Source organism: Nyctereutes procyonoides, unplaced genomic scaffold, assembly GCF_905146905.1.
Source record: "Nyctereutes procyonoides isolate TBG_1078 unplaced genomic scaffold, NYPRO_anot_genome, whole genome shotgun sequence".
NCBI lineage: Eukaryota > Metazoa > Chordata > Mammalia > Carnivora > Canidae > Nyctereutes > Nyctereutes procyonoides.
The window spans coordinates 14,689,463-14,714,003 of record NW_026575043.1 but is presented as its reverse complement, the minus strand read 5'-3'; the positions used below and the strand labels follow the sequence as shown (position 1 = coordinate 14,714,003).

Sequence of the window (24,541 nt, the reverse complement as noted above, 5' to 3'; positions counted from 1 at the left end):
TGGTTTCCCGGTGCATATAAAAGTTATGTTTACACTATACTGGAATCTGTTAGGTGTACAATACCTATTATGCCTATAAGTTAAAGATAGACTTAAAAAAAAAAACACTATTGCTAAGAAACGCTAGCCATATTCCCTACTTTCTGTGGGTGATAATCACTGATCATAACAAATATCATAATAACAAACAGTGTGAAATATTGCAAGAATTACCAAAATGGCACGCAGAAATGTAAAGTGGGAAATCCTTCTGGAAAAAATGGCACCGATCAGGGTGCCTGGGTGGCTCAGTGGTTGAGCATCTGCATTTGGCTCAGGTTGTGATCCTGGGGTCCTGGGATGAGTCCTGCATGGGGAGCCTGCTTCTCCCTCTGCCTGTGTCTCTGCCTCTCTCTGTGTGTCTCTCATGAGTAAATAAATAAAATCTTTTTAAGAAAGAGAGAGAGAGAGAGAGAGAGAGAGAGAGAGAGAGAGAAAGAAAAGGAAAGAAAGAAAGAAAGAGAGAGAGAGAGAGAGAGAAAGAAAGAAAGAAAGAAAGAAAGAAAGAAAGAAAGAAAGAAAGAAAGAAAGAAATGCCCCCAATCAACTTCCTTGGTGAAGGGTTGCTGTAAACCTTCAATTTGTTTAAAAAAAAAAAAAGCACTATTTGCGACGTGCAGCAAAGTGAAGCCGAATGACATAAGGTGTGCCCATGTGCCTTTAGTATAGTTGTTTATCTCACATTAATTCATTTGTTATCTGTCTCACATATTCAGTCTCTGTGCTGACTTTTCCTTCCTGTTTATAACCACACCTTTGGAGTGGTTATGATTTGGAGAATTTCCTTCTCTTCCTCTGATGCTGACAGCCCTGCCTCTCCTTTTCTTCACAGCCACTTCTCAGAAGGTGTTCTGTATTCATCATGCCCTCCTTCCCTCCCTCCCTCCCTCCCTCCCTCCCTCCCTCCCTCCCTCCCTCCCTCCCTCCCTCCCTCTTTTCCCTTTTGTGAAATGATTTTTAAACATACCATGGCCTCCTGATCCCAGTGACCACCAAACCCAGCACACTCTTGTTTATTCTTATTTCTCAGAATGAAATATTTCCACTGGCCACATCTTCTTTCTTAAAAATCTCTAAACCATGACTTCCTGGGCACTTCACCATCACATTTTATCTTTCTCATTACCCCTTGTTTGTTTTCATTTCTAATCCACCCTAAATAGAGGGATTACCCAAGGTGCTGATGTCAGACCTCTCTATCTACCATATACTCTCTCTGGCTTATCATTTATGTGCTTTTACAAACCAGCTCTCACTGTGTACTCCCAGATCTCTGCCTCCAGCCCAGACTTCCCTCTAGGGAAAGAAAAGAATATGCATCTATATTTAATAGATCATAATTTTCGTATTGCTATGTCATCTTTGCAATTATTTTAAATGGATGTGTAATGTTATGTTAAGTGCCTCTGCTGTAATTAGCCTAACCATTTCTTGGTTGAAAATGTCTAGTCCTGGATTCGCAGCCACACTTTATAATTCTACACATGTATTGAGTTTGAGATTTGATGGGATGGAAAGTGAATTGCTTCCCTGCCCGCCCACCCCCCCCCCCCCAAACTAGCTCAGGCCTCCTAGATAAAGATGGGAAATTCAGCAGAATCTTTGGCAGGCCTTTCTTCAGCTTTCTTGCTTTGAATCAGCTGAGAGGCCCCCACTGTCACTACCTGAGTTCAGGGTAGCATTCTAACTCTTGCATGAACTCCTGAAAGGCCTTCCTTGTGGTCTCTGTGTCCCTGGCCTTTTTACTCTCTGCTACAGCATGCTCTCAGTTGTGAGAGAACAAGTAGCTCATGTGTCCCCAGAATACAGAAGACCCTAAGATTTTTCACACTCATGTGTCTCTGAGTAAATCTGAAGAAGAGATTGACCTTCAACCAAGGCAGGATTTTAAGCACACTATTAGATTGTAGTTCCCATGAACCTTGGGAGTATTTTTTGCCATATTTAACTGGCAACTCAGATGCTCTCCTGAGCCAGGAAATGTGTTTGCTTCCACTCTGTTATTCTCAAGAAGTAGTCCTGGAAACCAGCTAATGGTGCTGTTCTACACTCTTCGGTGTTCTTCTTAAAAAAATACAGGCACCCTACTGATTACCAGGCTTGTGCCTTGGAAAATGAAGTGCTGGTGCCTTAGATACAAAGAACTTAGGACCTATTTCTCTAACTGTTGTTCACGGGTCCTCCATCAAGTGGCCTTTGTGATCTCTCCAAACTGTTCCAACAACCCACCTGATGGAGAACCGGCTCCTTAATGAAGCCCATCAGATCAGAGCTTCCAACAGTAGCCACACCACCAGCTTTAGTGTCACTCCTCAGTGTGATTTGTATGTGTTAAGTGAATTCCTATTTGGATTTCCGAATGAGTGATGCCTCCAAGCTTTTGCGTGATTGTCAGCCATTTCCAGTAGTACACCAACCAAGACACAAGTTACAGCGGTTGGTTGACTCCATTTTTGAGCCCCTTCCACCCTTTCCCACTCTATGTATTATCACTATGTAAGGAAAAAAGATTGTGTGCACCAGGCATTTCCAAGCCCAGTGTTAGTAAAACACAGCAGCCCGGGAAGCATACTATAAAGCAGGGTGCATAGTCTGAGCAGAAGGTGGGCCTGTGCACTGGCTGGTGGAGAATGGGCATGTCATAAAGGCACTGCCCTACTGCTGCCTTCCACCACTTGTCTCATGGTCTCTATTTCTCTTGGATCCTCTAATTAATTTTCAGTTTAGTCTACCATAACAGCAAAGTGCCTTTACAATTATTGAAAAGCACAGGTGCTGATGGTAACAGCTGCTCCCTTCTCACCCTCTGCCCCAACTGTACTTCTGCCTTGAGGCATTCTGATCTGTGTATCCTCTTAACTCTGTGGCTGACATTAACTGTGTACCAGACATCATAGATACAGCTACAATGTTTTATGATTGTGCTCTTTGCTGTAGATACAGGGGCGGGAGAAAATAACTTGTCGCTCTTCAGTGGATAGGTTTGAGATTAATCCCAATTAAAAACTACCCTGGGTGCTTCATTCTTGGAACACCCAAGAGTCTGATGCTTCGTTCTACTCCCGGCATTGGCTCCCTTGAGGAGGCTTCTATCTGTAATTCCTAGCCAGATGGCTTAGCCATCCACCCTGTGCACTCCTACCCCAAATCTGGTGAATCAAGGGATGGAGGGTAACAATCAGTGGTGAGGCACATGCCTTGTTTCAGTTCCAGCTGTAGGATGATAGTGTGGTGTTCATCTTAGATGTGCCTGGTACCCTTACCCTCTTGACATTCTCTCTGATGTGTTCCAGCTTCCTCTCCCTTCACAACAATAACAAAGTCCTTATATTTAGAGACTGATCCAACATGTAGTCATCCCCACCAATAAAGTTGGAGGGGCTTTATCTCTCCAACAAGGAAAGTGAACCCTATTAAAGGAGACCTGACAAAATCTTAGAAGAGTGACTACAACTCACAAAAAGACCATTAGGAATATAGTCTCCACCAAATGCCACCCCCTCAATACTCCCCACCACGATCTCAGGCAATAGAAAAGCAGACAGAACATGAAAAGATAGGCCAAACACTTAGCCTTACAGAAAATATTACCTCAGAAACAGAAGTGTTTAAGCATTGAACTTAATAAGATCATAAATTTATTAAAGTGACAGCCCAAACATAGTATGAGACAATAAAATAAGATGAAATAGGAAATCTGGAACTAAGGGAACAAGATGAGAACAAAACAATATTCACCCAAAACTAATAAATAAATTTGAAACAATAAGGAACTTAATGCCTCGAAAACTGAGTTAGTAACAAAAGGAAAAGCTTCAGATAATTCTAAAGAAGGCAAAAGAAAAACCCTCAAAATGGAAGCAATTTAAATCATTGTAAGGGTGATCTGTTATAAAGATAATTGGTGTCTATAAGGGAGCCCAACCCAAAGAAAAAAAATTGGTCAGAAAAGATCTATTTGAAGATATAATAAAAGAAAATTTTTCTGAAATGAAATGCTTCTCCTTTAGAGAAGGTCCCTGTGTTCTAGGGGAAAACAAAATATCAAAAATTGTATAGTGATAAACTCCATGCTGACTCCTAGTTATTTATAGGACTTGAGAAATAAAGAATTTTGCAGACATACAGACAGGAAAAAAGGGAAGTCACCCCAAAGAGGAGAGGCCACCCAGTCAGGCTGGCTCTGAGCTTCTCCACTTCTGCATCACTACCAGAAAGCAAAGAAGTATGCAGAGTTTTGAAAGAAAAAATTGATGTATTAGCACCAAGAAAGTGTTAAAATTCAACTAGAGAAACCAAGAGTAAACAACTATGCAAATTGAATGTAAATGTTATATACTTTGACAAAAGAGAGAGGAGTCGGTCTTCATTTAAAATTGATGCATGTAGTTCAGAAAATCTGTTTAAAATATGTTTTTTTTTTTTTTCAAAGTCTTAACTTCAGAGGAATTTTTTTTTAGGAAAGTAGTATCTCTATAAAGAAATACAGATTTAAGTGTAGTTTTCCTTTATTTTCACTTCAGCTTCATTTTAAGTACAGTTAAATTTTACTCTTTCTGTTTAAGACATACATAGGATGGTGTATAGAATCCCTTGAAAAGTTAGTGTGGTATTTCTGGGTGTTTTGCCTGTGGGTTGAATTTTTACATTTTCCTTTGGAGTGTAAGACATTGTTTTAATTTTATTCTTATTTTCTTTTATTTATTTATTTTTTTACAAATTACTTTGTCTAAAAATAAAAGCTTATTCCAAAAAACACGTAAAACATAACAAAGTAAACCCATCTACCAACCAAGGATCTGTTTAGGTCCTAGATAGGGTTTGGCAGAGGCAGATTTTTTAATTTTTATTTTTACTTACTTTTATTTATTTTTAAGATTTTATTTATTTATTCATAAGACACAGAGAGACAAGACACAGGCAGAGGAAGAAGCAGGCTCCCTGCATGAAGCCCAATGTGGAACTCGATCCCAGGACCCCAGGATCATGACCTAAGCCCAAGGCAGATGCTCAACTACTGAGCCACCTAGAGGCCCCATGAGCAGATTTTGTAGAAATCTCTTGTATTTCCGAATGTTCTGACAGTTTGAACTGCTGCTCCTTTGGTTTCTCTTCTGTTTTTATATGTGTGTTGACAACATAGTGGCTTTTACCTTTCTTACAACCCACCTCCATGCTTTTTGGAAATGATTGGGGAAGCAACTCACCCCAGATGACGAGTATGACTTTTCTTTTCCTCCCATTTGCTTGGCATGGTTAATACGAGGCACAGAGTAAGTATATCATTAACTTCATTACATTCATCTTGGAAAGGGAAAACCAGTGGGAAACAGTTTATAAATGAGTGGATCAAAGCATAGAAGGGATTTGCTCAACATCATTTCTTATCAACAAACCTGATACTTTCCTTTCCTTATTTTTCTTAGCTCCAATATCTTAGTTACAAGGCATCTCCCTACTTTTATTTCTCTTTTGATTATGATGGGTAAATGTCTCATTAGCATGTTAGTAATGTATTTTTCGTTAAGTTAATCTATGACAGCATATAAACTGATAATCACGGGATGACTAGGATATTTTTTATCTTATGTAAATTTTTATCTTCAGTTAATATAAAGTGGTTATTATGATGTAGGCATTTTGGTCTAATATGAATTTCAGATACATGCATTGCAACCGCTATTTGAAGATAATCAGGAATTAGAGTATTTGACTTTTGTACAAATAAATAATGTGAGCTTGAATAATTTTTGTTTGTGTACCCAAGGATCCAGCAAATGGAAACAAATGAAATTATGACAAGTAATCACTGCTCAAAAATATAATAGTTGACAGAGATTGTGAGTGGTTGATGCCATTTAAATACTGATTTACTTTCAACACAACCAGAAAGGGAGGTAGTTTCATCCTTTCCCTCCAGCATTTAGCTCTATCTCCCTTCTTGTCATCAATGACAAAGAAACATAGACATTTTGTTCAGTTGGGGCACCTGAGTTGCCCAGTTAAGTGTCTGCCTTCAGCTCAAGTCATTATCCTGGAGCCCCCACATTGGGCACTCTGCTTGATGGGGAGTCTGCTTTTCCCTCTCCCTCTGCCCCACTTGTTCTCTCTCACGCATGCATTCTGTCTCTCTCTCAAATAGATAAAATCTTTTTTAAAAAAAGAATATTTTGTTCAGTTAAAATGGTGATTTTCTTTTTAAACTAAGGGTCATTATAACATTATGACTTTTAAATTGTGTTGATGAAGAACCACAAATACGTAAGTTTTTTTATTTTCATAAAGTTTTTGTTCATTGATAAAATTGCTCTATTAGCAATTCTTCATGCTTCTACCAGCTAATATCTCATGATCATCTGAGGTATGTTTCCTCTAAAAATCATTGTATAATAGCTTTTTTTCTTATAAGAATATCAATATTGCATATTTTAAAACAATACTCTTAAAAATTTGCTAAGAAGTTTGCCTTACCCAGCATTAAAAGGTTGAATTTTCTTGCGGATGGGGCAGGTCTCAGACTGTTGTGTAGAGTCCTCGGCTATCAATGTGAAGGGGAAGGATAATTTAGTTATTGAAAGATCTGGTTCTCGGACCTTGGTGAGAGAGATGGTCAAGTGAGTAACACAACATTCTGGAAATGTACACTTAGGTCTTTGTGTGATTGTTTCAATAGATTTTGATTGCCAGTATTCTTAAAGTTGCCAGAATGTCCCAATACAGCTTTATCCAAAATAAGCTTTCCTTAAACTACCTTCTTCAGTTGTCATAATGCTCTTCTGATTATATTAATTCTAAAAATATGAATAGAGTGTATATACCATTTTACCAATTGTTATTTTTAATTTGTTTTAACAGAAATCTTAGAGGCTGGCATTAAAGCAACTTCAGAGTCACTTAAAGGTGTGAAACGAAAAAAGATTGTAGCTGAGAATCACCTGAAAAAAATACCAAAATCCCCACTGAGGAATCCTCTTCAGGCAAAACATAAACAAAATACAGAAGAGTCATCTTTTGCCATTCTTCAGAGTGCTTCAGAGTCTCACAAAAAACAGAATCCTAGTCCTGTAAAAAATGGGAAGCAGTTTACCAAACAAAACGGAGAAACACCTGGGGTAGTTGCCGAGACCCCTAAATCCGAAGACTCTGTCTCCCCAAAGAAGCCCTTGTTTCTGCCGCACGCATCTGAACTGCGTCGATGGGGATCGGAAGGCTCTGACCCCACCGAGTTAGACTTCCTGGACACAAAATGTGACTCTGGTTCTTCGTCAAGTAAAACCAGGACTGACCACAGTGAATGTATCTCCTCCACTCGTAGTCCTACTTCTTCCTCTTACACAAACACCGCATTCGATGTCTTACTGAAAGCAATGGAGCCAGAGCTGAGCACCTTGTCCCGAAAGGGCTCGTCTTGTGCAGTTAAGATTGAAAAACTGAGACCAAATAAAACTGTACGACCCCCTTCTCAGTTAAACAACAGCTCAACGGATACCCCAAATCAGACCCCGCAAGAATTTGTTTCTGAATCACAGCCTTCTCCTTGTACCTCATACGTAGTGCATGTGTCTGCCACTCAGAAGAATGAGCAAGCCACAGTTCAGTCAATTTCTCAGTCATACCATCAACACGAACACTTTGTTTCCAAACCTAACCAACAAAATCAGCAGCTTCCAGTGTGTCCAGCTTTCACGAGGTCGTTGGCAAATCTGCAAAATCAAGAGAATGCCAAAATCGAACAGGTTTATCATATAGCAGTGACGTCATCTGTGGCTCTGACCTCACCTTCCAGTAGAACTCAGGTTACTCCTCAAAACCAGCAAATGGATTCTGCTTCACCGATGTCAGTAAGTCCAGCCCATTCTACACAGTCAGCTCTCCCGCCAGTTTATAATTCGACTCCTGTCGCCTCTGTCGTTAACCATAGCGTGGAACAAATGTGCAATCTTCTTCTGAAAGATCAGAAGCCCAAAAAACAAGGAAAATATATTTGTGAGTATTGCAATAGAGCTTGTGCAAAGCCCAGCGTGCTTTTAAAGCACATCCGCTCCCATACCGGAGAGCGACCCTATCCCTGTGTGACCTGTGGATTTTCATTTAAGACTAAAAGCAATCTTTACAAGCACAAAAAATCCCATGCACATACTATCAAACTGGGTCTTGTCTTACAACCGGATGCTGGTGGTTTGTTCTTGTCACAGGAGTCCCCCAAAGCACTGAGTATCCACTCAGACGTAGAAGACAGTGGGGAGAGTGATGAGGAGGGTGCTGCTGATGAAAGACAGAACGATCTGGCCTCCATGGACCTGCAGCCTGTGCAAATAATGAAAATGATCTCAAATGCTGAAGCTTTACCAAAATCAAGCTCCGTTCCAAGCAAACCAGACCACGTGGTGGGTGACTTTTCACTACAGGACAAAGCTTCAGAATCACAAGCTGTGACAGAGTTACCAAAAGTTGTGGTCCACCCGGTCAGCATGTCCCCTTTAAGAGTTGACAGCCCAAAGCTTACGGATTCCAAGGCTGAACTGTCTAGTGCACAGAAGCAGAAGGACCTTCAGGGAGCCAGTGTACTGTCCCACTCAGCCCGGACATCCTCCCTAGAGACTGACGAGAAGTCTCGTCAGAAAGGGGATGTGAGTCAGCCAGAAGGGAAACAAGAACCACACATAGGAACGGTACATGCCCAACTACAAAGGCAGCAGGCTACCGACTGCCCCCAAGAGCAACAAGGAAAACTGCTGAGTCCTCGAAGCTTGGGAAGTACAGATTCTGGTTACTTTTCACGTTCTGAAAGTGCCGACCAGACAGCGAGTCCGCCGACTCCCTTTGCCAGAGCGTTACCCACCATGGAACAAGACTCAAATAAGAATAATGGGCCCCCTGCACCTCGTATCAATACACCAGCACCCTCAACTCTGTCAACAAATGAAAAAGCATTGCTTTTACCAGGTCAGATGCGCCCACCCTTGGCAACAAAAACACTTGAAGAACGGATATCAAAGCTTATCTCCGACAACGAAGCCTTGGTGGATGATAAGCAGCTGGATAGTGTAAAGCCACGGAGAACCTCTCTCTCACGACGAGGAAGTATCGATTCCCCCAAATCATACATTTTTAAAGATTCTTTTCAGTTTGATTTGAAACCAATGGGACGGAGAACAAGTTCAAGCTCTGATATACCAAAGTCCCCTTTCACCCCTACGGAAAAATCAAAGCAAGTGTTTCTTCTGTCTGTACCTTCCCTTGACTGTTTGCCTATTACAAGAAGTAACTCTATGCCTACCACAGGTTATTCAGCAGTACCTGCGAGCATAATACCTCCCCCCCACCCACTGAGAGGAAGCCAGTCATTTGATGACAAAATTGGCGCTTTCTACGATGATGTCTTCGTGTCAGGACCTAACACTTCTGTGCCCCAGAGTGCGCATCCCCGTACCCTTGTCAGACAGTCAGCGGTCGAAGACTCTTCAGCAAGTGAAAATCACCTGCTTGGTACTGGACAGTCCTTGGATGAGAGCTATCAAGGATGCGGTGCCACTGGTGACACTGTATCGGCAAGGAACAAGTCATTGGCACCAGGCTCGCATTTAGAAAAAAAGAAGTCCCATCAGGGGCGAGGGACCATGTTTGAGTGTGAAACCTGTAGAAACAGGTATAGAAAACTGGAGAATTTTGAAAACCATAAGAAATTTTACTGCTCAGAGTTACACGGACCAAAAACAAAGGTAGCTGTGAGAGAATCTGAACACAGCCCTGTGCCGAATAGTACGCAGCCTCAGATACTCCACTACAGAGTTGCTGGTTCCACAGGGGTGTGGGAACAGACACCCCAGGTTAGAAAAAGGAGGAAAATGAAAAGCGTTGGAGATGATGATGAACTTCAGCAACATGAAAGGGGGGCTTCTCCAAAAAGCTCCGAAGGCCTTCCATTTCAGAATTCTCTGGGCCCCGCTTCCACTCTGTCTAAGCATAATATTGCAATAACAAGTGACCAGCAGCACAGAAACATACAGTTGCAAACCTCCCAAATCCAGTTGGTTGCCAGAGGCCCTGAGCAGACCACAGATCCAAAGCCGTCCCCTATCTCTGAGCAACACCTTGGTTCAACTGCCCAGGACAAGACAGAGCTGAAGAGGCAAGGAACCGGGATCTCAGTCATTCAGCATACAAACTCACTGAGCAGACCCAATTCATTCGACAAGTTTGAATCTTTTGAAAGAGGTTCCCCCATTACCTTCCAGGAGCTGAATAGAACAGGGAAGCCTGGGCCTTTGAAAGTAATAGGAATTGCCCTAGAGGAAGGCCTCCCTCCTCAGAATACACCTCACCCTCACCAGCCTGTGCTGTCATCAGATGCTCTAAGAGGAGAACTTCAGGATGGTCTGAGAAAGAGTTCAAATGAACGACATGTGCTGGGACAGCCCTCCCGACTAGTTCGGCAACACAACATCCAAGTCCCAGAAATTCTAGTCACAGAAGAGCCGGATCGGGACCTGGAAGCCCAAGGCTATGATCAGGAAAAATCAGAAAAGTTCAGCTGGCCTCAGCGTAGTGAAACCTTGTCGAAGTTGCCAACAGAGAAGCTGCCACCCAAAAAGAAGAGGCTCCGTCTTGCCGAGATGGAGCATTCTTCAACAGAGTCAAGTTTTGACTCTACTCTGTCCAGGAGTCTGAGTAGGGAGAGTAGTTTATCTCACACTTCCAGTTTCTCAGCTTCGTTAGATGTAGAGGATATTTCTAAAACTGAGGCTTCCTCCAAAATCGATTTTCTAAACAGAGCAGATTTTCTCATGATTCCAGCTGGCTCAAACACACTTAATGTTCCTGGAACTCACCGGGAAATGAGGCGTGCTGCCTCAGAACAGATTAGCTGCATGCAAACCTCCATGGAGGTCTCTGATTTCAGAAGTAAATCATTCGACTGTGGAAGCATAACCCCACCTCAAACAACACCACCTGTTGAATTGCAGCCCCTGAGGTCCCCTTCTGGCATGGGGGTCACCGGGCACGTGCCTCTCTTAGAAAGAAGGAGAGGTCCACTCATGCGGCAGATATCTTTGAACATAGCTCCAGATAGTCATGTGTCTCCTGTGAACCCACCATCTTTCCAAACAGTTGCTCTTCCTGGTGCGAACACAGCACCGTTTCAGGGCCCTCAGCTCACTAATGCATCTTTAGCCGAGTTTCCTGTAAATACTTTGCACTCCCAGACTCTAGTTAAGGATCAGCGAACTGAAGCTTCCAGTTCCAGCTCTATTAACATCCTTCCTGTTCAACAGCTTTTTGGTATTAATTTGTTAAATCAAATCCACGCACCCCTTGGCCATCAAAACACACAGATGTCTCTGCAAGTGTCCACACAGAGTGTCAGACCAGATGCAAATCCCAGTTTATGTGTGTCTTCTAAAAGTAAAGATTGCTTTGCTCCGAAATACCAACTTCACTGTCAGGTTTTCACTTCAAGCCAGTCTTGTTCTTCTAGTCCTGTACTTTCTTTGCCAAAGCAAGTTCTTTCGGATCCAGTTGGAGCTGACCACCGTGGGACTTCATTAGCGTTACCAACCAAATTAATAGATGCCATGCCTAATTCATGTGCTCAACCCCCACTGAAGCTTGGGCCACTTGGTGGTCAGGCACAGAAGGTGCCAACATCGTTTGCATTGCCTGTGCATCTGCAGAGTAACGTTCCAGCATACTGTTTTGCCACAGTCACACCTCTGCCACAAATCCTGGTGACACAAGATCTATCCAACCAGCCAATTTGCCAGGCTAATTGTAGCATGGTGCCAATCAGCGAAGACCAAAACTCCATGCCAAAATTGCAAAAAGATCACCAGAATGCTTTGCCAAACCCAGAGAAGGAACTTGTTTGTGAAAATGTTTTCCCAGAGATGGGCCAGAATTTTTCTCCACCAGATTCCCTGTCCATAACCCAGAAAATGTCTGTTGGTAGACTTTCCCCCCAGCAAGAATCCTCAGCTTCAAGTAAAAGGATGCTTTCCCCAGCAAATAGTTTAGATATTGCCATGGAAAAGCACCAGAAGAGAGCTAAAGATGAGAATGGGGCTGTTTGTACAACAGAGATTAGACCTTTGGAACCATTGAGTTCAAGACCTAGTGAAGTTAATAAACAGAAGAAACCCATTTTAGTGAGACAGGTTTGTACCACCGAACCTCTTGAAGGTGTGCTCTTGGAACAGGATATTTTTTCTCAACCTGAAATTAGCGGTGAGGCTCTTCATTTGACAGATGTTTTACCAGCTGATCATTTGTCACCCGAACACTCGAAGTCTCTAGTTACAGAACCCATAAACGAACCACAAGAATTTGAAAAGGTCAAGTCATCCACATCACTAACTCTTACAGTGAGAAATTCACCCATTCCTGCGGGTTCTCCTTCGGAATGTGTAGACAGTAACCAAGAAAGGAAGTCCCCAGGAGTTAAAACTCAGGGTGACAAAGAGAGCATCCAAGAGCAAAGTCCGGCTGCAACCAGCACACTTTTAGTGTCTGATGTGGGAGACACACAGCAGCTGTCTTTCCCCAGCCTGAAGACCTCAACCAACTTTACGTGGTGTTACTTGTTAAGACAGAAGGCGTTGCATCTGCCTCAGAATGACCAGAAAACCTCAGCCTATACTGATTGGACAGTTAGTGCCAGTAATCCAAACCCACTTGGTTTGCCTACAAAAGTTGCTCTTTCTCTCCTTAATTCAAAACAGAAGACTGGAAAATCACTATATTGTCAAGCAATAACTACCCATTCCAAATCAGATTTATTGGTCTATTCAAGCAAGTGGAAAAGCAACCTGAGCAAGGTACTTGACATACCATTTATCTTCACAAATAGTTTGTGCCGTGTCTTGGTGCCTTTAAATGTTTTAATTGGAAATTTTATCTTAATTTTGAGTGACAAATTGTGCTCTGTAAGTATAAAGTTACCCGAAAGAAAGGATGATAAGTTTACCCCGGGAGTTATACTGATAAGGGTTACAGGGAATCCTTCAGTGATTTTTATCTTGAAACATTTGAAAATAACTTGCCCTGAGCTGAGTATTTAAGTCCTTATGTGATGGTACAGATAACCATAGTTTTACTTTCATCTTTCTCTTATACTAAGTGGTAGGAGATTCCGTTTATGGTATGTCCCCCCTAGTGCAGGGGAACAGAAGTGTGACTAATCAAAGAGTGTTATATTTCACTTTGAAATATAAGCAGAGAGCCATTCACACTTACCCGTGTGTACCTGACCACTCTCCCCTTGCCTTGCAAGTCTCCACTCCCGCCCAGTGTTGGAATCATCTTAGTGCTAAAAGAAGAGTCACAGAATAGCTGACTCATATGCTTGATAATTAAGTTGATTTGGTCGAGATGTAGAGAGTAAGGTCATAAAACTCTACTTTGGGGTTATTTGTGGAATCAATTTTTGACTTCATAAAATGGGAAAAATCACTGAAGTGAGAATAAATAAATAGGTAAGGAGATCGTATTGAACTCTGCCATTCAGAATGGATGGGCAAGTGGTTGACCTCTACAGATTCACAAGCGTCTAATACAGGCTCATAGACATGTATGTGCTTATCAATAAGAACATACTTACGTATCACAGTTACAGTAGAGGTGTATTGCACTTTTAAGAAGGAAGTCTCTAACTTTGCCAGTAGGTTGAGGAGGTGTGAATACAGGGAAGATATTCCAAAAGTAGAGATACTTCAGCTGAGTCCTTTTTAAAAAACGAAAAAGTAGGAATTTTTTTTTTCAAGTGAACAAGAAGGAAAAATTTTGATAGTCCGCTGAAATGATACAGAAGTGAGAAAGCACTTGGTTTGTTTTAAGGAACCCTGAGGATTCTGCAATGGTCAGAAGGTGTTAAGTCTGAGACACCAACATGCTTTCAAGTTGGAAGTATAGGTAAAGACCAAAGAATTTGCATGATGATGGCGACCCATTGATCCATTTTCAGTGAAGAAGGGTGCATCCAAATCATTCAGAATTTAATTTTTAAATGCCCAGACTTTATGCTAGACCTACTAACTCTCATAATCTTGGAAGATGAGACCTGATTATGAGAATTTATTTATTTATTTTTGATTATGAGAATTTAAACAGAGCTTCATGAATATTCCTGAAGTACCTACAGAAAAGTGGGTCCCCTTCAGTACTAAGTGCCTTGGTAGAAATGCCTCCGGAATGTGTATCTAGATGTGGAGCTAGGCAATGACTTCCAGTGGAAAGTGTCAGGATTCCTAGGTGCACTGGTATAATCAGTGAGCTTGCTCAGAGGGGGTGGAAGGAAGAAAGGCTCAGGATGAGTTTGGGGATCACTACTACTTAAAGGGTTGAATGGATAAAGGAAGCCCACACAGGAAACTAAAGAGATGGTTCACAGAGGAAAGAGGAGGACCAGTAGAAAGTGGGATCACATAGCTCAAGGAGAAAATTTCAAGAAAAGCTACTCAGACGGAGAAGTCAAATATAGGTCACAAAAAGATGAAGATGAACATGGTTCCTGGACTGAGCAGTTCTAACATCGCTGGTGACTTGGTTTGTAGGGGCAGGTGGTTGTGGAGGACTGGGTGCTGGATTGACTGTTCACTCCCAACCCAGATGTTAATGTATTTATAATTCAAAATGGACAAGAAGGGACAGGTGCTGAAGTGAAATGATTTCCAAGAGAAGCAAGGTATCAACAACAGCCTGCCCAGGTGGTCAAGCGTATAAAGACTAAGGAAGGGATAAGGATCTTGGGATGTTTAGCTCACTGGTGACTGGTGAATGGAAGCCAGATTTGACAGTAAGAAAGTGAGCGAAAGATAAGTGGGAATTAGGTATTGAAAAGAAGCTAAAAAGTAGGGTTAGTGTTAACAGTATAGAGTCAAGGGAAGGGATGTGTATGCATTGCAGATTGTGGGGAACCCGATGTGTTTGCCAGGAGAAGAGGAGACCGAAGCATTTTCGCTTGTCAGGGTCAGTGTCATTAGCTCCTCACACTAGTTTTCTGAGACACTGGGCCAGCAGCTTTGCTATACTCCTGGCCTCAAAAGGACAGGAGCTCCCCAGGTTACCCCTGCGGCTGCACGGGCTCTCCATCCATCTCCAGCGGGTGCACCGCTCTCATGTCACTTGCTGGTAGTTAAGTCATGTCAATACAGAGCCCTCTGCTAGGGGCTGTGGTATTTAAAGGTTTACAAAAATGGTCCCTTGATCAGAAAAGTCAGGCCTCACGTTGACTTTGGCCAGAGGACGAGGGTTTGAGCCTTGGCTGTTAAGCTTGACCTCAGAAAAGTGACTTCACCCCGAGAGTGCCCGTCCTGACTGGCCGTAACCTCCTATGCTGCCTGCCTCACCAGAGATATAAGAATGGCAGTGGCCAAGGAGAGGGAACATGTGTGACATCCTAAGGCGCTGTCGCTATGAAGTCTTCATAGGAAATGCACATGTTGTTTATCACTTTGATGTTTGTTACCTAGTTTCCTAGAGAATTATTACGAGGCCACAGCCTGACTTCTGACCAGCGTCTCACAGTTATCAGCATTCAGGAACTTTTGAGAAGATAGAGGGGAACATCATTCTGGTTTAAAATGATAGGAGACAAGGAGACTGTTGGGAATGAGGCTTCTGCTTGACAGGTGCACGGTTATAGTGCGTTCAAGTTGAAGGGGATGTAGTCAGGTGTCTCGGGAGTCTAAGACATAGTTATACCATCCAAGGGAGCCAGCTCTTTCCGGTCTCCGGCAGAATAAAGAATAAAGCTCTTTAATAATTAAATTGTAGTGTGAGTGGTTGGTGAGCGGATTGCGGTGGGATTCTCAAACAACGCACAATTTCCTGGTTTGCTGTGGTGCAGGCAGAGAGCTGAAAGCTAAGGGAGGGGGAGAGAGCCAATGACCTGTAAACATGTTGAATTCCTCGAAATGCATTCCATTTAAGTTACCTACATGTACAGTTCTCTGCCATGTTCTGATTTCCAAGTGAAACATTGGCATGTTTGTGTTTCCAGTTTTATTAAATTAGTTTCTCTTTTTTTTTTCCCTTTCAGAGAGCATTAGGTAATCAAAAGTCCACAGTAGTTGAATTCAGCAATAAAGATGCCTCTGAAATTAACAGTGAGCAAGATAAAGAAAATTCCTTAATCAAAAGTGAACCAAGAAGAATTAAAATATTTGATGGAGGGCAAGTACAAATTTTACTTTTTAAATGTACATTTAAACGCACTTTTTAAATGTACATTTGCTTTCATGTGACTGAAGACTTACCAGTGCCAATTTTATATAAATGTTGCAAGGTTTCTCAGCTTATTAACAGAATCTTCATGGCAAAATATATGTTAGATTATCATGTTAAATAATTCCATTCTGATCAAGAAAATATTTAGGAAACATTGTAGGTCCTAGGAAGCGGCTAAGAACTGCTTTCAGGGTAAACTCTGGGTTTCATGTGGATTTACAATAAGGAGTGCCCTGGGCAATCTGCTGTCCGATAAATTTACTGCCTATCTGATGCCTTTGTATATCTGGTAATGAGAAGAATACATGGTAAAAGCTGACTGTAGTTCTGGCGAAGCCAAGAAATATTTCAATATTTACAGTTGTAACTGAATTTAATAATAAGACAACTTTTGAAAGAGTGGCTTAGAAAAAGGGAGGACTCTGCTAAAATTAAACCTAGTATCAAGATTGTTTGATTAGAATTAGCTATTGCATTTTAAATGTTGATGCAAAAAGCTGGAATATTCTGTTACTTACATGTGCATAAAATTTGTATGGAGTATAAAGATTGTGACTTGCTGTATTTTGTAAGTTGAATTCTAATCATCAATATTTTCTCAAAGACACAGCATCCAATCTCCCTAATCATTTTTTTTCTTTAAATTAGATATAAATCAAATGAAGAGTATGTATATGTCCGAGGCAGGGGAAGAGGAAAGTACATTTGTGAAGAATGTGGAATACGTTGTAAGAAACCTAGTATGTTAAAGAAACACATACGGACCCATACAGATGTCCGCCCCTACCACTGCACTTACTGTAACTTCTCCTTTAAGACGAAAGGTATGAGATGACATTGCTTCATGGTCCTTTTTATATGCGTTGAGTTAGTAGAGCTAAGATCCAACTTTACATACTCTTTGACCCAGGATGCGGTAGCTTAAAGTGATTAATATAAATACATCTTGTCAACATGGTAGTCTTATTTCTTTATCTGTCTCTAGACTTCTTAAGGAAAAAAAATTAATTATACGCTTTTACAATATATATAATAAATACAACATTTTAAAAGGAGCAACTGCCCTTTTTCATTTTACTCCCTAAATTAGAGTTGTATAACCTGATGACTAATATATTTCAAAAATACTTTGGGGCAGAAGAGGAGAAAGAAATTTTCATGATTACAAGTAAACTCATTTCTGTGCTAAAAGATTGAAGAAAAAGTTTAAATAATAACTATAGTAAACTTATAATGATTGTGTTCATATTTTATTATCTAATTTTAGGCATGAATAGCTATTTCTCTTTTTTCCATGATGTTTTTTGTTTTTTACCCAAATTCTATTGACTTTCAGCTTCAAAAATTTCTGTTGCACTATTTAATGTGTATACAACTCAAAACTAGTCATTAAAATTATATTTAGTACTCTTTTTCTGTGTTCTTCATATGTTTTTATTTAAATTGTAAATCTTTATTATAGTTTAGGTAATTTTACCCTCTCCAGATTCCCCAGTACTAATAATGAGTACACTACTTATAAAATAATGCTCACTTTCTCCATTAGGCTCCTTGCTTATGAATCATTACATAAAAATAAGTTACTTGAGACTTTAATTTCCTATACTACCCTTTAAAAACTGAGAATCTCTCTAAAACAAAACAATGTAATCAAAAAATTACCTGTTTGAAGGTGCAATATCTGTAAAAAATACTTAATTGATAATTTTTTTACAGAAGCTTTATTTTTATCTGTTTTGAGTGAATATTCACTTTTTTCCTGATTATGTTGGCCTTCAGGGTTTTTGTTTTAAAGATTGGTCAACTCTTCAGCAAAATTGATTTCATTTTTTGCTTAGTATTAATTGGCATTTAAACAAGTTATGATGGGTAGCAATTAAGCAGCTTCAAATTCACTCTCCTCGAATGCCAGTAATACCAGAGTGATAGAAATAACAGCAACAGGACTCTTCTTCAGCTCACTTTGAATGTTTCTGAATAGTTTCAAGACCTCATGAGTAATTGGGAGGTTCACCGTTGGTGGTCCTCTGATTGTGATGTGGATTCTCCTTCTGGAAATGGAGAGTGGGTTTCAGGATGCTCTTCCTGGCCCTGTGTGCAGGCTCTGATAAAAGAAAGTGCTTTGATCTCTTAACCCAATATATTGCTCAAACATTGGTCACTACCAGGAGGCCAGAAAGAAGCCAGTGTTACTAATAAAAGGCTACCAAATACAAAGCGATGTTGCTAAATAAAAGAGGATCGAGGTAGACTGTGAAATGGGTTTTTTTTTTTTTGAAATGGGTATTTTTGAATAGAAGGAGGGAAAGGAATCAGGATAGTCAAAATTCATAAAATAAGGAGAAGAAAGGGAGGAACACTTAGGCGTGGAAAACCAAATGAAACTACAGAGACTTCCTGGCAAAGAAAACTAACTACTCCGAATCACCAAATAGTAATCTTAGAGAAATAACTCAAAATGGCACTGAATCAAGTTTTAGACCGGTATTTCTTAAAAGACATGATGGAGCATAACGTCCCATGAAGAGTGAGCGAGCAGCCTTCACAGTATTCACATCTTCCACTTCTCAAACGTGCTGCTTATCTGAATTTACATTAAATGTCTTGTCAGGTAATTCACTGGAATTATGTGACAAATAATCATTTGAAGAAAGCAACCCTCGCTAGGGAGACTGGTGAAGAAAATACTAGAAATTCAGTAATTTCCACTTCTCAGCATGATAGTTCTTTATTTTACGGGTCAGCTTCCTTGTAGAAGTCTACCTTCTATGAACATCTGTGAAACAGATTCCATAGTATCTTCTTAAAGTAGCTAACTAATAAGAGACTTGATTTCGGATTAGGCTGTAGATGTTGCCCTACTTGATTTGTTGTCCTAGGCAGTGCACCTCTACTTCTCATTGGATGTGCCTGGATAGTAGGAGAAGTAGTGATGTAAAGACAATGTTATAGAAATAGGAGTATGCAGAGAGAGCAAAATGCTGCCAAATGAATGATCTGCAGTGCTAGAAAGTGATGCTTCTGATGGTAATGCTTATAAATCTCTACTTCATTTGTTCTCAGTTTATTTTATGAGTACATTTTCAAAAGGATTTTAATTGATTTGTCTTCACTGTTCTGCTTTAAAGGTCAGTCAGCAGAAAATACACAGTGAGCTTGCATCTTGGCAGAATTTACTACCATTTCTATCACCAAAGGCTAGACTCCATATTGTAGCCATCCGAACCCAGAAACAACCTCATGTGCTTTCCAGAGGATTTAGATGAATGTTTATTAAATCTTTAAAAAATTTACTTAGTAAGTTAACGCACAAAGTTCATAGCATTTCAAGGGGATATTTGCATCTTAATATGTATATTTTGCATGTTAAAATGCAGATTGTTTTGTTTATCTTAACTTATTGAAGAAGTAGGTTAATAATAAGTAATAGTTCAAATTGTGAGAAAATGTGCTTATTAAAAGCTTATATTCCCAAATTTACCTGGTTACAATTATCCATTAACTTCTATAAGAAACAAATAACATTCTCTAGCTGTCCGTATAGGGAACAAAAGCACTTTGAAAGAGATTATTAGTGGAACTCATAGTTGGGTCTGTAATAATTGTTATTATATTAGAAAGTGCTTTGACTTACACGTGGAAATTTTAGCCATATTGAGATGGCCAAGCCATTTTTTATGACCTTTTAATGTGAAAATTTTGAAGCATACCATAGAGATCTGTAAAATGAACTCCAATATACCAGCCACCTTTTACTAATCATTAACATTTTGCCATTTTGCTTCTTTTTTTTTTTTTTTTTTTTAGTGTATTAAAAGTAACTCTCAGACATGGCCAAGCCATTTAAGTCAGGTGTCACCTCTACAATTACAGAAGTCAGGGTTTAGGGGTGTTAGATATTATCTGGACCATGCACCCACCTTCTCACACTTGAGCCCCTGAAGCACTAAGCTCTGGGCTTCTGTGCATACTGTCCACTGCAAGAATTGGCTTGAACAAGTGTGACCAGTGCCATGGACTTAGGGCATTTGTCGTGGTACTGAGGTTTGACGAATACAGCAGTGGTGCAGGTCCTTTAGTTACTGCAGGACCAAAGTTGAGACCAACAATTCAGACATATTTAGCTCCTTTAAAGGCTTATTTTCAGATACTACTTTGCCACTGCTCTCACCAAGCTAAGTCTTTAGATTTTGTTTCTTTTCTCAAAAGAGATGATTTTCCCTTGTCGGCAATTTTGTGTGTGTGTGGCATTATCCACTCAAGCTACTGGTTATCCTTAGAAGAATTTGAGCTCTCCCCGAGTTCATGATTACTTGGGACAGTTGTACCCGGTGGTTCCCAGTTAACCTGACAATACTTAGATACATTAGCTACCAAAGGAAACACATCTTTAGAGATACTATCGTGAGGCTTATGGTCAATATGGGGAAGTAAAATTAGTGTAGGAAATTCTTTCTCATATTCCAAATGAGTTTTTAATAGCTAATCAAGCTTGAAAGTTAACAAGGCAAATTCCCAGGTAAAGAAATAAAAAGGAAACTCCATGCCAGCATAATAGCAAACAGACACTTAAAAAAGAACAATGATTAAATGAATAAATAAATAGAATTTAAAATGAAAAAAAAATGAATTCATGGAAAAGTCGAAGCGAGATATATGCCCCCCAGCCCTGAGGTTTTAATGTCAATCCTGGAATGGAGTCCAAGGCTTCTGAAATAAAGTCTGGCCCTTCTGCCCAGTGACTTTGTGGACCATGTAGGGAAAAGGCACCTGCTAAAAAGCAAAATGCTGATAAATCTGTTATGCCAATAAATTAATTAATTAGTTAATTAAGATAAAATAACTGGTCTAGAATTAGTGGTCTGAAACCTGAAGTCACAAGTAAAAGTAATTGGAAAACTGACCCATACAGATATTTCTGCAACCCAGGGTCCTTAAGACTCTGTGGAGGACAATCTTGCTGAAGATAAGCTTACAATAGAAACTACAGAGCATGCAAGGAAACAAAGTGCCATGGGGGAGATCCAGCAGACACGGTGAGAAAGAATTCGGATTCCAGGAACCACAGATCTTAGTGTAGTCCCAAAGGAACTTTAAACTAAATAGGCATAAAATGTTCTCAGAAATAAATGTGGACTACAGAATAGGAACCAAAGGCAAAAACAGACTTTACCCAAGTAGAGGAGGTAGATTTGAAAAAGAGAAGTTATTAGTAATAAACAGCAAGGTTATTAAAACATATAGATAACCAATATTTTCTTGGTCCAAATTTTAGTCTTGCAATTGTGTAATAACCACCATCTGTGCTTTCATTTGAAATAGAACTGGAATTTGCCAGTATTGACAAATGCAATAGCAAAATAATACTACGTAAGCTTAGTAAACATTCTTTTCCCTTAAGGAAATCTGACAAAACACATGAAGTCCAAGACACATAGCAAGAAATGTGTGGATTTAGGCGTCTCAGTAGGTTTAATAGATGAACAAGATACAGAAGAATCAGGTAAGGCTTTATTCCATATTTTTCATAAATGCTGTGTACAATGTGCTATTTTTTTGCATCCATATGCTTCTTTCGTCCCACTGATACTTCCTAGTTCTTATTGTCATTACTGCTTCTTTACCTGATGCAATAGACTCCTAATCAGTTTTCCCATCTTTAATTTGTCTTCCTTCCTACCCATCCATCCCCTGAAGCACATGTCTGGTCATACTACTTCTCTGCTGCAAGTCTTTCTTTGGTTTCCATTTGCCTACCAAATAAGTGATGAGCCTCTTGACCTCACATCCTCCAAGTCCATTGTAATCTGGTGTCCACCTACTTCTTCACCCTTGTTTCTCATTTCTTTCTTTCACTTTCCCTAATGCTTAACTTTCCTGCTTACGTGACATTGATCTGGCTGTCTGTGTTTCCAACCCTCCCTTAAAAACCCCCCTCCCTCAAACCCCATGCAAACGTGGCTCCCAGTGTGCACTGGACAAAATCTTCCTTCCCTTCAAGGTTGAGCTCAAATCCACTGCCGCCATGAAGCCTTCTCTGATTTTCCCTTCCCATGCTGCAGGAAGCCATTTTTCCTTCTCTCAGCTTCTGTAGTATGTTAGAGTTTGCTACCTGAAAGCACTGAATCTCCTTCTGCCCTATTTTTGGATTATTTACAAATGCTTACCTCACCTCTTCACGGAGACTCTTGAGCATGTCCTGAGCAGAATTGATGAAGGAGTGCTACTCCCCTCACCCACAGCCCTTAGTGTGGTGCCTGGCACAGAGCAGCTGCTCTGGAAATGTTTGTGGAGTAAAACATTTGTTTGCTTCCCCAAAATGTTTGTTATTTAGAAAAAGTTAACTGGTTGTTTTTGTAACAGTGTTAACTCAACAAATATAAGTGTTTATCTCTAACCAATTTTGAGGGAAAATAAACCTGTTCCTCTGTTCTAATTAGAGAGTAGAATTATTCTTTCATAAGACTTTATTTTTAAGGCAAGAATTTATCAACCAAAGAGATAAGTTTTCTTTAGAAAGTTGTCCTACTTTTTTTGAAACCTGCCCTAAATTAGGCCTTTATTTGCTTGCTATGTTTTCGTTGATATGCATTAGTTTGATGCCTAGAGAATTTCCAAAGAGCAAATGGTGAGGACATCATTGAAAATATAGGTAAAAGGCAAACTCTTTTTATTCCACCTGACAACCAGTAACACACTAAATGAATCACCCTGAATTTATTTCTAAATATGCAAAGGAAGTGACTCACATCTTAAGTGGTACAGCTGATATGATTCAGTATTTTAAGCACACAGAAAGAATTGCCTTTAACTCTCTTTTGAGAATAAACTGACACATCTTGATAGAAGACAAAGATAATCATAATAAATTTAGGACAATAAGGAGCTTTTTAAATGTTTTAGATACCTTGATGCTTTGATACATATTGGAGATGCCAATATCAGGATATAAAACTGCGTATCACATTCACGTACAGATATCTTTTCTGTCCTAGGAACATATTCATTAAAAGCTGATTTTCAAATTGCCATAAATTGAATTCTGTATTGTGTTTTTGTTTAAAGACACTTACACATTTAATAGAATTAATTATAATTACTTCTAATACAAACAGTTTGTTTGGTTTATTTTCTGCTGCTAGTAATCATGCGGTACATTAACTGCCATAATGAAGCCAAGAAAAAATTTTTTTACTCTATTATTTGCCTTTATTATTTGCTGTATTATTATATAGAGTCACTCGGAAGTAAAAAGCTAGGAAGAATGAATAAGTTTCAGCAAGTTTATTATCACCCACAGATACAAAAGGAACAAAGTAAAAATGTGAAATGCTAATGTCCAAAAAACATATTAAATGTAAAAAGTATTGTTACAATATACTCTCATTTACATGTTTTACTTCTTCAGGAAGATGTCTTATAAAATTAAGGAAAAAATCTGTAGAATTCTCTAAAGTGAAAGGAAGGTTGTGTTTATATCCTAAATTTGCATAGGAAAATTAAGTGTGCTTTCCATTAATTGGCATGCATTGTTTAGATTGGCTGACTGATGAGATTGTGTCTCCATTCATTTTTGTATATCTCCACTCATTCACTTGAAGCAGATTTAGATTATAACTCAAACTTGATAACCTAATTCTCTATTCAGATGAGATCTTCTGATAAAACTACGTAGTTTTACTTGTTTTACTCTTGGTTAATTTTTTTTAATTACTGTAATTATGGGTAGCATACTCTGTTTTTTTCACAATTTTGGTAAATTATAGCATATAGATGGATTTTACCAGGTACTGTGCTTAATAATTCTTTGCGACTATGCCAACAAATATATTCTACTCTTGCTTTATTATGGGCTTGGAATATAGGTATAAAAGTAGTAACTTTTGTCGCTTTATACCTGTGGTCTTATTCTCATTCTTCTGTTTTGTGCTTTTAAAAAAATATTTTGATTCAAAAAAATTTTTTTGGAATGCAAAAAGATTACAAAGAGTTTCATTACATGCAGTCACGTATTCACATTAGACTTGAGTATTATATTTTGTGTTTGCCTCAAGTCTTTTTCATAAATTCAGTGTATTTTTGAAAAAACACAGCCAAGCAGATCATTTACACATCAGGTCACCTTTGCTGGTCAGTCTCCCAGAGGCAAACCCTAATTGCAGTTAAGGGTTTTCTTTTCAATTCATTTAACGTATGTTCATATATCCATGAACAGTGTGTGGTTGGTTGGTTTGTGTTTTAAATTTGCATTAACAGCACCACCTTATATGTAGATACC

At 39.6% G+C, this 24,541-nt stretch overlaps 1 protein-coding gene across 5 annotated transcripts in view; it reads left to right on the top strand.

Moving 5' to 3' along the window:
* HIVEP1 (HIVEP zinc finger 1) overlaps positions 1 to 24,541 on the top strand; it is a 142,221-nt gene that overhangs the window by 96,630 nt on the left and 21,050 nt on the right. For 4 of the 5 annotated variants that reach the window (XM_055322534.1, XM_055322532.1, XM_055322533.1 and 1 more), the window contains exons 4-7: positions 6,895 to 12,854; positions 16,076 to 16,209; positions 16,912 to 17,087; positions 21,665 to 21,766. In XM_055322534.1, the coding sequence (XP_055178509.1) occupies positions 6,895 to 12,854; positions 16,076 to 16,209; positions 16,912 to 17,087; positions 21,665 to 21,766 (6,372 nt within the window). The remainder of the gene's footprint in view (positions 1 to 6,894; positions 12,855 to 16,075; positions 16,210 to 16,911; positions 17,088 to 21,664; positions 21,767 to 24,541) is intronic. The other variant, XM_055322537.1, reaches the window with a different exon arrangement.